The sequence below is a fragment of the Polyodon spathula genome, chromosome 6, assembly GCF_017654505.1.
Source record: "Polyodon spathula isolate WHYD16114869_AA chromosome 6, ASM1765450v1, whole genome shotgun sequence".
NCBI classification, from domain to species: domain Eukaryota; kingdom Metazoa; phylum Chordata; class Actinopteri; order Acipenseriformes; family Polyodontidae; genus Polyodon; species Polyodon spathula.
The window spans coordinates 18,884,029-18,902,713 of NC_054539.1; the positions used below are offsets into that span (position 1 = coordinate 18,884,029).

Here is an 18,685-nt window from a genome sequence, read left to right on the forward strand (position 1 = left end):
GTGTCCCCATTTTCTCCTCAATTTGAATGTCCCTTCACTCCTGTAAACCAACATACTCACTGAAGGCATAGGGAGCGTAGAGTTGTAATCAAGCCAAAAGTCAGAGAAACAGACATTTCCCAGGAAGGTTAAAAATAATTTTGCATCGTTCATTAATTCAGTAGTAATAATAATAATAATAATAATAATAATAAACATGAATTAAGAACATTAGTCAGTCTCAGTTTGAGGAGAAGCTGCAACAACAATGCTTAATATAGCTGGATTAGTAAACACAGTTATGAAGTGTGTATAATATTGTACTATGACTGTTACTGCTGCTATTACTACTGCTAAAATCACTAATAGGTCTGTGTGTTTTCTACAGGAGTGCGTAAAGACCATAGGGGGCGACATATGCTGAAAGTGAAGCGCAAAGCAAGTGAGCAGGATGAGAAGAGGCATGTCAATGGCCATAACAGAAGGCTAACTCTGACCCTCGAGCCCACACCTGTCAACAATGGGAAGAAGAACAGCGCACTGGGTCTATCGGTGGATCAGGTCCTCTTCCATTTGTTAGAAGCAGAACCTCCAACACAGTACTCAAGACAGAACCACAACACACCATACACTGAGGCTTCTATGATACATATACTTACCAGTTTGGCTGACAAGGAACTGGTACACATGATAGCATGGGCAAAAAAGATACCAGGTAAGTGAAGGTGGATTGTTAGCATCTTATCATTTGTATTAGTTTATTTTTTTATTTCAAATTTGTCACTTTTTTTTTTACATGTCATTGATGCAGTACATTTATTTTAAAAACTTTCTTGGTAACATTTTACATTATGATGAACCTACTTTGTTTTTGCTGGTTTGACTTGAAATCGTTGAATTCGACTCATCTAGAGACTACTGGCTGGCTTTTAATTTTGCTAAGCACAGGTTTATGGTTGAAATACTTGCTATAGGTTGCTTTCCTTAATACCCATCATGTTACTGAAGACTCAGCTACCCAAGACCACTGCCATTATCTAAATTGTATCCACCAAAAAACACATTAACCCCATTTGAACTGACATATTTGTATTGACATTAGATTTTCTTCAAAAAAATCTGTTTATTAATTTAACAACATGATTATAAAAACAAACAAACAACGATTTTCAACACATTAATTAATTAATGTGAACCTCTTTTTTATATCACTGTCACACATAATAATATATTAAACAGGTAAAACATGAAACATAAGCCTTATATAGGTTAGGTTAATAGGCACAGTTGATCCTTGTCAAGATTGAAATATGGAGCTGCTGTACTATTACAAAGTAAAAGCCCATCTGTTCTTTGGGCTCTATCACACCAATGTGAATGCACTAGGAATAACTTGGAAAACTTCAGTAATTTCAGTGATATATTATCTTTACATCAGTGCACTGTAGGGGTGGGGGTTATAGTAAATGTAGAGACATGCTAATGGCTGCTGCTAATGATTTACTTTTGTATTGCAATAGCTGCCTTGTTTAGACATTTTGAAAATGCTACATTAGCCATGCTTACCTATCAACCCTAAAATTGACTTAGCATTGTGTTCTCATTTTATGGTTCATAAACCTTTCAGGGAAAGAAAATTGTTGGCACTAATGTTTTGTGAACTGACAAAATAGGCAACTCAGTGTTCTTATTATTTATGTGTTTTAGTTTATTTTTCCAAACTGAGAAGGATAGAAAACTGTCGTAAATTACCACCATATTTCTCCACCAAAACAGTGACAAATTTGATTAGCATATTGGGAATGTTGTACAAGGAACAATATGGGGACTTTTTTTGCATGTTCAATTAATTTCACATTTATAGAAAAAAACTGATGGTCACTCTTATTAAGTGGTTACACTGACTTGTGAGGAGTGTTTTAGGGCTCGTAGGTGTGTTTTAATCATAATTCTGCCAGTTGCATGACACACATTTATCCCCAAAAATCATTAGGTTTGGACAAATGAAACACCTTCATAATCTCATACTCATTGTGACTATTGATAATAAGAGTATCTCTAGAGGACAAATTGTGGTCTTGACTGGGGAGGTTAATCACAGTGTGGTTGTCCTCTAAGCACACACTGACAATAGCTTTACACCCTAAATTCCATGCAGGGATTAATCTGAGGTATTATCCACTATCCTCACAAAGGCTGAGTTCTCTCTAATGTTCTATCTTGGCGCACCTGAGCTAGTTGAACCTGCTGTCGTCGCTCTGGCCTTCCCCAGTCCCTCCACCAGTCCCTCCACCAGTATTTATCTGTAGTCCCCCGTTTTGTGACTGACAGGATTCCATATCAGTCGTATTCTCCATCTTACTAACTCTACTGTACCCAGCCTAAAGTGACAGAAACCGTAAACCAGTAACATAACATAAACACCCATTTAGTAAACTCACAATTTTTAACTTGACAGCGTGCTCCCTGGGGGTTGATGCATATCTACACCAGTCGAGTCTGAAACCCTATACTAAGGTTAGGTATTGTCCTTTACCTCCACATACCCCCAAAATGTGTATAGAAATGTAAGTGTGACATAGTGTGTAAAGTTTGGTAACTTCTTTGCTTAAATTGTCAAATTAAATATATCACATGTTGTGCATGCATTTGCAATGCAACTGATCAAAATTAAGGAATGCACTCAAATTCCTCTTAGTTTTTGAAAACTGCCCTTAGTGGCACATCCAAGGACAGATTTAGAGGTAAATGGAAAAAAAAATAAAATAACCCGAACTAAAATGTTCAGAGACTAACAATAGTAAGTACTGTTGATGTGAGTGATTATGTATTTTGAATTAAGGTCAGAGTCTAGGCTATAATTAATCATTAGAGCAGTTAATGAGAACAGAGGGAGCAGGACACTGGAGAAGGATTTCAGGCTGTGTACTTTTTAAGTATTTATGTACGTGTGGATAGGCTGAACTATTGCTATCTAAATCTGATTGGGAAAAAAAGTTAAACTAATGGCCAGTACTTTTAAACCACTAAGTAGATACATAGAGGGTTCTGGGGACACAGAATATTTCAGACATTTATTTATTCTAGTCAGACATACTTTATATTTCAAAGCAATGATCTCATAGCCACCAATGAGGCTAAAAGGAAAAGCACACAGTGAAAACCAAAAATAGTGTGGAATAAAATAACACACAATTTCCTCTGATCATTGTGATTATGATCTGCATTAATGCCAGCTGATCAAGGAACATTATTATTATTATTATTATTTTACATATAGGGCCAGATTCTATTTACACCAAATCATTATCAGCATGTTTTTTTTTTTCTTTTTTCAGATAGCAAAAACCCACCCAATAAAGCTGCAAATCAGAAATAAACAAGGCCTTTTATTTAAGACTTGTGAGTCTTAACTGTTTATTACTTGTTATAGAAACGTAAATAGTGTTTGTACCTTAATTGCGCTAATGACAATAGTTGTGCTAATGAGTAAATGTGAATTTCCCCCTTTGAGCCTATATTGCAGTTAGGTTGTACATTATCTGCATTATGCCAGTGCCATCCAGCAGGTTGGAATCTAGCCTGTGGTTTATTTATTTTTTGTATCTGAAGTGTTGGCGTGGCATCTTCCTGCTGAGTGTTTTTTATGTTCTTGTGATCTATGCTCACTTGTTGATATCTTTAGAGAAGTGCATGCTCAAGAAGCAGTGAAAATCATTTATTCACAATGTAGAAATTACAAGAGAGCAGTGTAGTACAGGTACAATCAAGTGGACAATCAATCATAATGATGCCTGTCATGTGATGTGTGTTACAGATGAAGCTGGAAACTAATTGGAATCAGCTGTTAGTGCTCTGTTGGAGCCTATGGTAGAATGTGAAGTGGATTCCTGAATTCTTATGTAGCTTGTTTTGGACAGCCTGTCAGATAGGTTTGATTGAGTGTTAAATATAAACCTGAATGATCATTCTTTGCATAAAAAGTAACCTGTGACCAATGAAACATATAGACTTTAGTTAGCTAAAGCAGGGTTTCTGATGCGGGACTCTAGGTGTTTGCCGCATATACAGCTTGTTATGGGAATCTTTTGTTTGATACATATTTCCAAGTGTTTCTTTTCTGTAACCTTTCTCTGTGAAGCAGCAACATTCTGACCTACCATTGTTGGTATTCAGCCATTATATGTTCTGTTTAATAACACACAGAAAATAAAAATGCTGAACAAAACAGAACATAGCACTTTGGGCCAAAATAAATAGACAAACAAAACTAACAGACACTTAACCAAAAGGGACGAACACTAAACAAACAAGTATTGTGCTGGTCCTCCAGCAAGACATAGCAATGGCTGTAAGTATTATTATTTTCTTTACCTTTTTATTTTAAGTCTCCTCACTCTCTCCTGTTCTTTCGCCCTGAACACACAACCCTGAGTGAGTGAATCGTCATCTATATACACTGTTGTGCTGGGATTCAATTGCTAATTAGTTATACACTTGAATCCCAGCATGTGAACTAATTTGTGCAATCCCCATGCCTAAATACAACTATATATTTCAAATCACTTGTGCTACACGGACCCATTTATATCCTGTTCAGCAATATCTATACATCAACATTAACACACCACACGCAACATATAACACAAAATACACACAGGAGCGGTGCACACTGCCACAGGGGCCTATTCAACCATTTGTTATGATGTCATTGTGATGCCATGGCTTGTTCTGTGTCAGTACCAAAATGTATCACTAAGTCAGCAAGCCGCAACAGTCTGGATATATTGGGGTGGCGGAATGGCTCTGGAGTGCATGGTACTTTTGACCCTGTTTGCATCCTTTCACAACGAGTTTGAAAAGAATATCAGTATTCATTTGTTCCTCCTGACCCACTGCTCCTACATAGTATCCTTCAAGGACATGTTGAAAGAAATTGCTGCAATTAATTCCTATGTCCTCTTCTTTAATCTAAAGCTAAGCTTTTAGAGGCATGTTTTTACAAAACTGGCTTTGGCTCAAAGGACGCGTATGAAAAATACAAAATGCTATTGGATTTGACAGCTAATGGTCATAATTTTGCCTTCCCTGCCATTTCTTTAATGAATGAAAAACCATGGTCCTTTTTCGTATATATTTGTTTTCTTTATTGTTGGTAAATGCTTGTGGGTTTAAATTGAATTTAGCCAGACAATACACTAGTACATGCAGCTCAGCATAAACATGTCCTTTTTAGGCCTGTTTAGTTCTTGTGTGTTGTGAAAACCCAGTGACATGACCACTTTTGCTGCCACAGGGCAGAAGAGGGAATGTATTTTTTAAACAGTATACTGCATACTATGGCTTCATAACTATAATATTTCAGTTTCAATGTTACAGTACAGGTTTAATATATTGAAGTAATACAAATTGGCAAGTATGTTACAAAAGGAGAATTGGTATATTTTATGTAATATTTGCAGTCAATACATTTGTAAAGATGTACACAATGTGATGTGGTCTTCAGCACACCCTATAGAATGAGTTACGTGAAAAAAAGGTTACTATGGTATAGTTGTACAGTGAGTTTGCATTCATCCATGAATTTCTCGTGCTTGTATTATGCAATTATTGTGATTTTAGATGAATAACCATTGTTTTTACCATGCTTTTCCATAATTTACAGTGATTTCCCATGCTTGCCTGTGCTTTACCGCGCTTTCATTGAGCTTTTATTATGCTTTACTACGGTTGTATATGCTTTTACCACACTGTTTATCATAGTAAACTTTCATAAGGGGAGCTAAATAAAAAGTTTGTAATTCTGACCTTTTGTGTTTTATTAAAATTTGTTGACATGTTTAGAGTTATTTTTAGAACCGTAATAAAATTAAACTGTACACTTTGATAGCACCAGATGTAACATGCACATTTTAATTGCAGGTCAGGGAGTTTGCTAACTCTTGGATTGGTAATACAAGTAGTGTTACTTGAGTGCTACTCATTAGCTCATCAAGAATTTTTGTGAAGAAGTAGATGTCATTAAAATTGCAGGAACTAAAACTTGCATTGTTTGGTGTTGAAAATGTTATAGCACCTCAATCTCTAATGGTATGCTGCTACTCTACAAATGAAACTCCTGGTACAGAGAAAACAGAACAAGATCATGGAGACACTATAGACTCAGTAGTTTTTCTCCAGGTCAGGTAGTTAAGACTTAAAAAGTAGGATCACAGGGAAATTTCATTGCTAGTAAACAGGATCAAGTGAGTGAAAGTCAAAATACCATTGAAGACAAGATATTGAAAAAGACTTCTAGTGGAAACATTTGTTATTTAATTTTAGTTTATTTTTGAGCGTTTAGTTGGTTTTCCGAGCAACTGCTGTTAGTGTGGTCCAAAGCCTCCATTACCACCCTCCTTTGTGCTTAGTTCATATGAAGAGATGTTGTTTCTTCATGCGCCATTCATGTTAAAAAGGTTTAAATTGATAGGATAGTTTTAAAGGGATAGGTCATTGTCACAATGACACCATCGCAAGTGCTTTTCTATTCTGTCTATAATATTAGTGGCTCATTGCGGACAGAACATAGAGCTATGATTGAATGGTATAAGGATGCCTGCTTTTAAATGTGTAACGCCTCAGTTTAGTTCACTAGTAATAAACATTTAGAAAAATCCATGAACTATTGTAGCGTGATTGGCAAGAAGACAGTAGTCTCCTTTACAGCACAAGTAAACCTCTTTACATCAGTTTATTGCAGTAGTAGTAATCGTAGAGTCTAAGGATATAATTCTCTAGAAATGCCCTACACAGCACAAAACATTTACATCACAAAACATTTAGCCTACCTCACACTTACTGTATAATAAAGATTAGCGAGAGCTTGTGAAACACACAATTAAAAGTATTTTACCTATAGATGGCTTATAATAGCAATAATGTCCAGGAGAAAGGCGTCCATCTCGAATTAATGGTTAATAATCCCCAGGAAATGCCCTGTGCCTTGATCGTTATTGCTTAATTACATCCTTATTGGTTGGTTAACGCTCCTGCATTTCCACATTGCAGCAAACTCATCATTGCCATCTGTTGGAAAATCACTGAATTGCCAAATTTTTGTATACAGGACTAGTGTCAGCACTGGTATACAAGCAATTGTTAAGAAACTACAATGGCCACAGTGCACCTGACAGGATAGAACTTCCGGCCAAATGGATGCACAGAGGCTGGTGTGTGGAGTTTAGATTTCCTTGCTTGTTTATCATGATAGCGTGTCAGCGTTTGAAAATATTTTTTTTCCTTTGTGTGTGGAATAGAACACTTCAACTTCCATGCTTTACCACAGGAGCTGTGCATTACTGCAAGAACTGCTGAATCGTCGTGAACCTGCTTTGACAAAATTAGCAGAGCATGTGTAGTGACTAGAAAAAGATAGCCCTGCACATGTGCACAAGGAGCAGTGGACATTGAATTCTATGGGGAACATACGCACCACTTATTGGTGCTTCTGACAATTCTAAGGCAGGCTACAATTAACTGTCCTGGCATTTCCATTCTCTAGCTACCGCATTCAGTATATTCACAACTGAGCATTGAAATGCGAGGAACCAACAAAGTACAAAAAAGCTTGATGACATGCGAACCCAAGCTGTGCAGCAAAATTGCTATGCATATTCTTTACGCATTAAATTAAATGCATAAAAACAGTACGTAGCTTATCTAGCGTGCTGGTGGCAGCCTTAATGGTGGCCAACACAAAGAGATAGATGGTTGCTTGACCTTTCAATGAATTTCACGGTGTAATTGACAACTGTTTAACTTACTTCACCACACTCACCTTAACCCTTTCCTGTCTAAATAGAATGACCATATATGGGCATGAATATGACCCCTTTGTGTTTGGCAACCATAAATTAAAACCCAATGTATCCACAGAAAGGCCTTAAGCAGCTGTTTCCAATGATATAATCTATTTTGCACAAGTCAAAAATGCACTTGTTTTTATTAAATATTCAATAATTTTGTATTATGAAGAGAATCATATTTATATGCAAATGTTATGCCATTCAATATAATGTGAATAGCAAATCAACAGTAAAAAAACAAAAAAGTCTATAGAAAAACAAACTATAGATGGTGATATAGCTGTAAAGCAAACTATATTTGGGTACTGCAATAAATGTAGCCACCACTGTAATAAATAAATAAATAAATGCATTTCATTTTTTACAAATAAACATAATGTACTGTATATTTCCTGACTTTCAATAATATTGTATAATGAAGAGAAAATCCTATTTGTATACAAATATTATAGAATTCAATATAGCAAATCAATAATAACACAGTAAAAAGTGTATAGAAAAACAAACTATATGATGACAAAGCAGTACTGGTAATCGTAAAAATAATAGAGTGATGCAATACATCTGGCCACCACTGTAATCAAGCAAACAAACAAATAAATAAATACATAAATAAATACAGTACCATGAAAAAGTATTTGCCCTGTCTGATTTTCTTTTTTCACATTGAATTTGGTCAGATCTTTTTGTGAGTTGTAGTAGTATATAGAAGGAGTCTGAGAAAAAAAAAATTACACCAAAGTTTAGTGCTTCTTTCATTTGTTTGGTGTGCAAGGTGTTCAAGTTTGAAAAAGTTATTGCCCACCTAGTTAACTCAACCCAAATAAAGAGATAATTAGGGTTAACTTTTGCAATATTTTGGATAACAATCAGGCATGATTTGAGCCAGCCCTGCCCAATATAAATCTAATTAACTTTGGCCCTTACCATCAGAGTGAAGTTGTCAGCACACAGGTTCTAGAAGCACCAGAAAAAAATTGTTGATGCTATCAGTCTGGAAAGGGTCAAAGCCATTTCTAAGGTTCTGGGGCTCCACCAAACCACAGTTGGAGCCGTATTGTCCAAATGGAAAAAGTTTGGGGCAGTAGTGAATCTTCCCAGGAGTGGCCATCCTGCCAAAATCTCTAAGCGCAAGGCATAAAATCATCCAGGAAGTAACAAAGAACCCTAGAACAACATCCAGGGATCTGCAGGCCTTTCTTGCCTTGGCGAAGGTCAGTGTTCATAACTCCACCATGAGAAAGACACTGGGCAAAAATGGGATTCATGGCAGTGTAGCAAGATGGAAACCACTACTCACTAAGAAGAACGTGAATGCTCGTGCCATTATTGAAGGAACCATGAATTCTGCTCTGTATCAGAGAATTTTACAGGAGAATGTCAGGCCATCCATCCGTGAGTTGAAGCTGAAGTGCAGCTAGGTCATACAGCAAGACAATGATCCGAAACACACAAGCAAGTCTACATCAGAATGGTTGAAGAACAAGAAATTTAAAGTTTTGGAATGGCCTAGTCAAAGTCCAGACCTAAACTCCATTGAGATATTGTGGCAAGACCTGAAACGAGAAGTTTATGCTCAAACCTGCAAATGTCACTGAGCTGAAGCAGTTCTGCATGAAGGAATGGGCCAAAATTCCTTCAAGGTGCTGTGAGAGACTAATCAATAACTACAGGAAGTGTTTATTGCACTTATTGTTGCTAAGTGTGGCATAACCAGTTATTGAGTCTAAGGGGGAGATTACTTTTTCACACGGGGGCATTGGGTGTTGCATAACTTGGTTTTTAATAAATAAATGAAATAAGTATCAAAATAATATTAGATTTTGGTTGAAGATCTGATAACATTCAATGTCAACAATATGCAAAAAATGCATAAAATCAGACAGAGTGCAAATACTTTTTCATGGTACTGTAATGTGGTGTACGTACAGTCAAGTCTTCTCTCTGTCTTATCGTGTTATACTTCAAAATACTATGGAGGGCCACCTGGGTCAAAAACACATTATTTAGTACATGTTTCAAATATTTAGTACACGTTCTAATTTCACTTTAGCATGCGTTGTAATTCTAATTATTACACTTACTAATTTGGCCAGTCAGATCACTGAAAATGAAATGAGAGCCAATGAATTAAATCTATATTATTTCTTCTATATGACATTTTTTAAGTGAACCATGAAAACTGGCACATTGGGGTTAATCTATACTCAGAGGAAATACCTCTCTCTCCCTTACAGTGTATTGGTTACTAGGAAGAGAACTGGATCATTTATTTCTTAGAATTAGGGAGCAGAAGACAGTTTATGGTAAATTGAGCTTGTTGGTAATTATGAGTTAACATTTTTGGTGAAAGGAGGAAAGTTATTGATGTCTGTAGGGTGTGGATCCACCCCTCCTTGAGGAAAACTAAACTGGAAATAATTCTTAAATGTTCATTGATTCATTGATTCTTAAATGTTTTGCTTCATCTGTGAAATCAGACTTTGTAATAGAAAGTCAATGGTTTGGGATTTGATGAGTTTTTTTCTATGGAAATATCTCCATGAGATAATGGGACATTTTAACAGATACAATCCCAAAACATTGATCAAAGAATCCACTAATCAACACATGTTACATTTTTGGCATACTGCTTCATAGGAGGGAGTTCGAGTTCTAGCAGCTATAATAATTGCCAAGGAATTTTAATTCCAGCAGGATGAGAAAATAATTTAGATACCACAGGCTTCATAAATTCTGATCTACCATATCATTTGTAGATAAAACACAGCTTAAGTTCTGGAAGCCCATAGTTGCTGCATGGCACGACGAGTCCAGAATGAAAATAATTCAAGCACGTCCTGTTACAAACATTTAAAAGTTATACATGCTGTAAGGAACACCTAATGAAATGCCCAGCTACATAGCATTAAAACTAATGTTAAACAGCAGAATGTACTTCAAAGAGATTGTATTCATACGACTACTCAGTCTTGCCATTTAACTGATGCTGGAAAAGGAAGACCTGCCTGAAACAAAGAAGACTTTTAAGTTTCCTATGGCGACAGACAGCCTTGTAGAGTTGTAAACCGTAGGCTTATTGCACTGTGATTTAAAGACAAGGACATTGTGTGGCGGCCTTGAAACACTTATTTCCAATTTTGAGAAAACTTGGCACTCTTCAGTTTTTATATATTGATACAGTTATTATATAATGCTTTTACATTATTTTCATTACTACCTTTTAAAAAAAGTAAAAAACAGTTACAGTTACAAAATTAGAAATGAACAACCTAGGCTAGGAAAAAATAAGATCTCTTAAAGTAAATTGTAGAGTTGTTTATTTTGAATCTTTAACACACTTTTTTTCTCGTTTAGACAATTGTCTCAATTCTTAAAGTTATTTACTTCAAATCGTCATTAGCATAATTTGTATATGAAAGGAAATAAACACCAATACAATTATAAAACTAATTCTAAAACAAGTTCCTGAGTTAAAAGTCTTAGTTGTTTATCTCTGGTTTGGTAACTTTATTGGGTGCAAGTCTCTTCTCTGGAAAAAAAAAAAAAAAAAAGTGGTAACGATGATTTGGATAGCATTGAGAATTTAGCCCATGTGAATTTCCTGCTTTGAGCATATAGCATATCCAGCTAGGTTGTACATTCCATGCATTATGCCTATGCCGTCAAGCAAGGAGGCCATTGCTGTATAAGGGCTTCAAGCACCTTGGTTGTTTTTTTCTCTTTATGAAACATCTGTTATTTTATGTTTGCGCTGGAGCAGAGGCATACCCAATATTGTTTTTATGCCAATGCTTATTAGAAGCTGTGTACCAATATTTTAGTAGAATAAATGCTAAATAGTATAACTGAAAATGCTGTGTTTCTGGGTCATCAGTTAGCCTGGTAATTATTGTTTGCTTTAATTCTTCATGCTTTGCAGTTTTCCTGGAAATGGTTGATTAAATGTACACTGTAGACAGAGCCATCACTTATTTGTGAAAATAAAAAATGTACTTCCCAGGGGTAATTTTATTACAATGTATGAAATATGTTTTAAATTTATAAGAGACCTATTTGTGATCATGACAAATACGTATGCAATGATTGATCACTGTTGGTATCCCAGTTGTCTCCTGAAGCCTCATGAAGTATGTTTGATCTTGGCCATTTTCTATTTTATTAAAATCTGTTTGTGCTTTTCAAAAAGAAATCTTGCTTGTGGCAAGTTGTGGCTCTTGGCTGGGTACCCACAGGGATTTTACCCAAACCCAAAAAACAAAACCTGCTTCATGTACAGGTCCTTTCCTGTTTAGTTTTGTGGAAAGTTGAACTACTACTTTCATGAAAGTCTGTTGACAGAAAGGTAAGCTTTCTGTTTTAGCATTCCATAGCTGGACTCCATCCATGAGCTATTATGAACTTTTTTACATTTTGCTACAATGGAGACCAAATTAATTCCAAAACCAAAACAATAACAAGCACATACTATTTTAACTTAACATTATTAACTTGAATCTCCATTTTCCTGCTTAGAGTCTGCAAGGTCAGCGCTTTGAGATGTTTTACAGGAAAAGCACAATATAAAAGTAAAATTGATTGAAAATTGATACATTTGCAATGCTGTATAAGAAGGCCTGACCTGATTTATGAGTCATTGTACCTGCTCAATCAACTACTAGGAACCAGACAAGGATTGATTGGCCGAATGGGCTGATTGGCCTCCTCTTATTTGTACATTTTCTTATTATGTTTTTGTGTTCTCTTCTTATGTGAAATGAGTGTACTATACATCAATCCTTTAGTCAATGACTGTTTAACCAAATTAAGCTGAGGGCCCAATGACTTCAACTCATTTATTTTTTCTTCTGTGCATATTTTCCTGTGCTCCGTGTCTTTCTTAATGTTTTGCTGTTGTGTTTTTCAGGGTTTGTGGATTTGTCGCTCCATGACCAGGTACAGCTGCTGGAATGCTCTTGGTTAGAAATCCTAATGATCGGTCTTGTCTGGCGCTCTGTGGAATCCCCTGGGAAGTTAATTTTCGCCCCAGACCTGGCCTTTGACAGGTTGGTAAATGTTACACAGTTAAAATAATTTGACTAAACATCTATAATAAATAAAAAAAAACAGACCTAGCAAACAGACAGTGCATGAAAACAAAGCAGATAAAACATTCAGGGATTGCTACCAAGATCTGACGAGAAGTAGCATTCAATTTAGCATGCTAGCCCTGTTGGTATGAATGGGGTTGGGGAAGCAATTTTACTTTTTACCTCCCCAAGACAATATAATACCATTGTATAATGGGATATATAACCCCCTTCTTGAATATACAGCATCCAAACCTTTGTAATGATCAAGCTGTCTCTAACATGCTGTTCACACTAAATATTCTCTATTTACTGAATAGTTACAGTAATTGCATTTGTCCTATTTGCCATTCCCAGATAGCTTTTTTGCCAGACAAATCTGTTCCTGACAACACTGTTACACTTTGCTCAGCTTAAAGAGTTTGTTTGTTGTTCCTTGAATTATGCCAACATAAGGGAGGTGTGTGTTTACTTTCTCCAACAAAATTATAAAACATTTAACCCTTTAACCTACAATGATTTGGTGCACTGCAGTTGCCTCAACATATCGAATCTAAATCTAATTTGCATATTTTTTTCTTATGTAAAGCTCTGTTACAAATATTATTTAGAATGATGTGGAGCGAGAAGATCTGGCTACTGAACAAATAGTAGCTGATGGTAGAGAGTGCATTCATAGGAAGGGGAGAACAAACTACATAATAAATACTGGGAACTGTGAATGTCTTAGCTCTTTAATACAAAGTAATTACTTTATATAGTATAGTATGTTCCATTTTTAATGTTTAAGGTTTACAGCACTGTATTTGTTTTTAATGTTTTCTAACTAAGGTATAATTAGACCAATGAAATAGATTAGATGTATGGAGTATAAGAAATACAGTAGAACACCTTTTTTTCAAACTGGCAATGTCAGCCGCTCTGTATTATTTAATTAAACTAGTTTCTTTCTCTGCAAACTAAAAGGTTAGGTTTGCTCCCAGGAGTGTTTTAAAAAAAAAACCTTGGAGGAGGATATGATTGAATGAATCATATCTCTGAATAATATATACGTTGTGCAGGTACAGTCTGTACTGCACTCTCTGTGCCTCTCATCTCCTCAGTAAACACTAGATTCTGATCCATGTCCATGACTTTTGAGAAGAACAGCTGATGAGGTTCTTTTATTTATACTGTACTGTGGCTACCATGCATTTGGGATTTTTGCTTTTTTTTTTGTATGTATTTAGATATTCATTCATTGTCTGATTCTCATTTTTCTCATTTTTCCTTAATGCATTTTAGTACTGTCCTTTGGGGGATTATATATATATATATATATATATATATGATGTATAGTGAATCAGTCATCCAATTGTAATTATACTTGATATGGACATCCATTAACTGTCCTTGATGGATTTAGTTCTTGCGAGTATTAGAATCTATAGTAGATCATGGTGACCTACTTATGTTGGTTGTGATAATGATGCGATATTTTTGGAAATTGGTCTGTCTATTTTCATGACATGTAGTGAACTGATTGGCTGTCCAAATGATAACATTTGTACCTTCAAAAGCACACATCTTATTATGATGATGCTTGGTAAATAAATTATGGAAAATGGTCTCTCTGATCCACTTCATTGCAGCGATGTGAGAATGTGATAGGAATAGAGGAAACTGGGTCATTGATTAGTTGGGCAATCAACAATTACATCAATTATATAAGCTGATTTATTCACCTGCCTAGTGTACGGAAGAAGTGGTGACACACAATGTGGTGTTGTTTGCTTATTTACTTTGTAAAAACCACTGTTGCTGATTAACACATATCCTGGGAATTTTAAAGGATGTTAGTTTGAGTAGATGATAATAATTTCTCCCCTCTTTTCTAAAGAAATGAAGGAAGCTGTGTGGAAGGAATGATGGAGATGTTCGACATGCTCATCGCCACCACGTCTCGTTTTTTTACTCTGAAACTCAAAAATGAAGAATACATGTGCCTCAAGGCTATCATCCTGTTAAACTCTGGTGAGGTTATTAAGTGCTAAGGCATATTACCAAAGACATACAATTTGTCAGATGTTAGACAGTAATGAGAAAATCATGTTCTTCTTTGTGATCAAATTAAAAAAAAAAAAAAAAAAAATTAAAATCTCAGGTTTCAAAAATGAGAACAGTTTGTGCAGTTAAATTTAATTTTTATTCGATATGCTATAACATGCTATTGAACCTAGGGAAAAGAAATATCATAGCCTGTACTAGAACAATGTTTTATTTTATCCTGATTGCTCATCAAGCAGTTATGCAGGAATAGAATAGAAAGTTATATATAGTAGTATATTACAGATAAAACTTACAGTACAAAAATACAGAGAGAGAGCGAGAGAGCGAGAGAGAGAGAGAGAGAGAGAGAGAGAGAGAGAGAGAGAGAGAGAGAGAGAGAACCATTATTGTAACTGTTGTTTGACCAAGAACTTCAGATATTTTTTATAACAGTTCTTGTCTTAGTGGACAATTTACCAGGAATCATGCCAAGCTGGCAATAAAAAAAAATAAAAAAAATACAATACATAGACAATTAACTAAAAGTCAGAATTTAACACATTGCCTACACTTGAGAGATGCCTGAAATATATAGAAAACTGTTCAAAGAAAACAACCATTGTGTAGCATATTAGTGGCTCTAGGATTCAATATATTTTGTTACCTTTATAACTTCTAAATCGTCTTTGCATACCATGGCGACAGTCTGTCTGCAGCACCAAGGCCACCATGCTTATGAGATGTTTTAGCAAAACAAAATTACTGTCTGTCTGCCCGCAGAGAACTCTTTTACTCTGTGACTCAAATGTAATCAGTCTAGCTGTTTTTAGTGCAGAGTATTGAGATCATTTGGTTTTGGTAGATGATGAATTTCCAGCTTCACAACTGAGTAAACGTAACAGTTATCATTTAATGTTTTGCAGTTTTGAAGATCGATTCAAGTGGGCATCAGTCAAGTGAGTCATACTTTAAAATTGAGAAAAAGTACAATAATGAAATAATGCATTATTAATAATATTAATAATACGATAATAATCATTAATCAAATGGCAGCTCTTGACATGGCACCAGAAATTGTTCAAAATGTAAACCAAAGCATAAATATTGGCAGCTTTATATATAACTTACAGCCACAGACAAAAGTATTGGCAGCCTAGCTTATTATATCACAGATAACCGATTAAGGACAGGCATTTAGTTAACCATTTTTTTAATAAAACAAAAAGAAAAATACACAATTTCTAGTAATTTAACAAATAATCTTAAACAAAATGCAAAAAAGCGATCGGCTTCTGAGCCTCGTGTTCCTATTATAGAAATAATAAATGACTGGGAAATTATTTTACACAACGGTTTACTGTACAATGGCATGGTTATCCATATTGAAGCAACAGGGTTGTCTGTGAATAAAAATTGGGACCACATTTCTATTTTCAAAATTGCAATGAACTATTTAGCTTTTAACGCTCCAATACAGAAAAACTGTGGCGTAGATGTACTAAGATGGGCCAGTTGCAACAAAAACATACCACAATTAGCATTTTCATTGCGACAGTTCATAAAGTATACATGTTGTCAGAGTCTATAGTGGGGACCCCCACCTTCAACCCCCAAATAAAAAATGTATTTCTATCAAAAAACATTTCATAATCACACACATACATCTACAGTGATCAATGTATTTTAAATGTATAAATAAATAAATTGTCCTGAAGTTACATTAATGTGTTTTGGGTAGGCTAAGGCTACACATGGCATTATGTAAAAAATACAAATCTGTACAGTAGGCCCACACTGTATACAGTGCAGTAGTACAATAAAATTAATACCTAGCGCACTTTGTTTTTACTTTAGCTTGCAGTAGGCTACTGGTAACACAAAATAAAATAATTATTATTTTCATCCTACAATTAACACAAAATAGATCATGATGTCAGACTGACAAGTTTTGAAACTTGCAGGAGGACAGTCAATTCTCGTTAATACGAATTTCAAGGGACCAGCAACACATTTTGCATTATACCACTAATTCGTATTATCGCGAGTAGCCTATAAGCCAAATGTATACTGTCAGTTTTTATATAAGTTAGTCAGTGGTACAGTTCTAAATTGTGCACAATTACAAACCACCTTGCACTTAATAGAATAGACGTGTTTCCTATTTTTATACAGATGCTCAGAATGAGCTGGAGGGGTTAGCGGCACATGTGTGCAATCTATTTCTCCCAACACATTGGGGAATATAAATTTGTTTAAAAGGTTTGTAAGTACACCTGGCTTTTAGGAAAAACAGGTATTTGGGTGTTTGTCTAAAAAATGCACAACTGGCAGCACATGAGTGGAAGAGGACTGGGAAATGCCAACAACAGCTGCCACGGTCCCCTAAAAGGACCCAGAGGCAAGGTAGTGCAGGGTGGACAATAGTTTGACCACTGCAGGGATAGCATGGCTTCTCTGGTGACAGGCTCCAGGTCCTCTTTGAAATCAGACAGCAGCTCAAAAATTTTGTGCCTGATGAGCCTGTACTTCTGGTTCATTTGGTCTTCATTTAAATCGAGGAGGGTAATGCGGGTAAGAAATACCCTTTCTCTTCTCATCCCACAAATCGCCTGTTCTTGCTGAAGGTGATGTCTCCTTCTTGGAATCACAGTGGCCATGGATAGGGGCTAATAAAAACTGTTGCTGCAAAGCATTCCCTAAAAAGTAGCTAATAGCATTGTGCTTGTTTAGTAAATTTCTCAATAGGCTTCCGACTCGTTTGCAATTAGTTTGCGAGTATTGCGACAGGCACAACACTTTAGTACACCGACCCCTGTGTCTCCTACAGCTGACCACAGCCTAGCCACACCAATAACCAACAATGCCCATTATAACTCCCCCTCCCTAACCAAGGGATGCCCCCCACATTCTGTCCCGCATGCCACTGAGTGTAAGCTCACCCTGCTTTGCAGATTAACCCTTTCAACACCAATGGGGACACACTTTTACTATGTCTTTTTACTTCAGAGCACTGGTCCTTGAGCTGTCCCCCAAATGTGGCTATTTTTTGCATTACTGCCTGTTACCTGACTAATTATTAAATTTTATGACACTTCTTCGCTGGTGTTCTATTCTAGAAGATCTGTTGGAATTGGTTACAAAATAGATTTGAGGATTTTATATGTCTAATGTCTACTGTATCAATCTTTGATTGAGAAAGTACCACACTGAGACTAGTGAGCACTTTATATTTTTTACCTACATTGATTTAGTGATTTAAAATCTCATGTTGCAGTTTTACAGTTTGTTGCTTGATAATATAATGAATTGTAAATAGTGAGTCAACTAGGCATAGCTTGTTTCCTTGTGTTAGTTTGTGATGCAGAGAAGAGGTTTTTACAAACAAGTCTTACAAGTCAGTCTTGAAAGCTTTCTTTTGAACTTCCACAGTGTAACAAGTGCTAGAAAATAAATTTTCTTTCCTGTTTCAAATTTCCAGGTGCCTTTCCCTTTATCTCCAGCTCCATGGAGACTCTGAATGACAGCCAGACCATTCAGCAATTACTGGATAAAATCACAGATGCTCTTATCCATGTCATCGCCAAATCAGGCCTACCTCCACAACAACAGTCCAGAAGACAAGCCCAGCTCCTCCTTCTTCTCTCACACGTCCGCCACATGAGGTGAGCATACGAAACTAACAGCACTTCCTCTATGAGACATCACCAATCCCATGCGGTACATACTGAGTTACAAATAGGAGCAGCTGTTTTGAGTTGTTTT

General features: G+C 35.9%; 1 protein-coding gene across 2 annotated transcripts in view; it reads left to right on the forward strand.

Moving 5' to 3' along the window:
• Positions 1-18,685, forward strand: part of esr1 (estrogen receptor 1) — a 33,300-nt gene that overhangs the window by 10,412 nt on the left and 4,203 nt on the right. For both annotated transcript variants that reach the window (XM_041252414.1, XM_041252415.1), the window contains 5 exons: positions 368-694; positions 12,733-12,871; positions 14,775-14,908; positions 15,847-15,879; positions 18,402-18,585. In XM_041252414.1, coding sequence (XP_041108348.1) covers positions 368-694; positions 12,733-12,871; positions 14,775-14,908; positions 15,847-15,879; positions 18,402-18,585 — 817 coding nt within the window. The remainder of the gene's footprint in view (positions 1-367; positions 695-12,732; positions 12,872-14,774; positions 14,909-15,846; positions 15,880-18,401; positions 18,586-18,685) is intronic.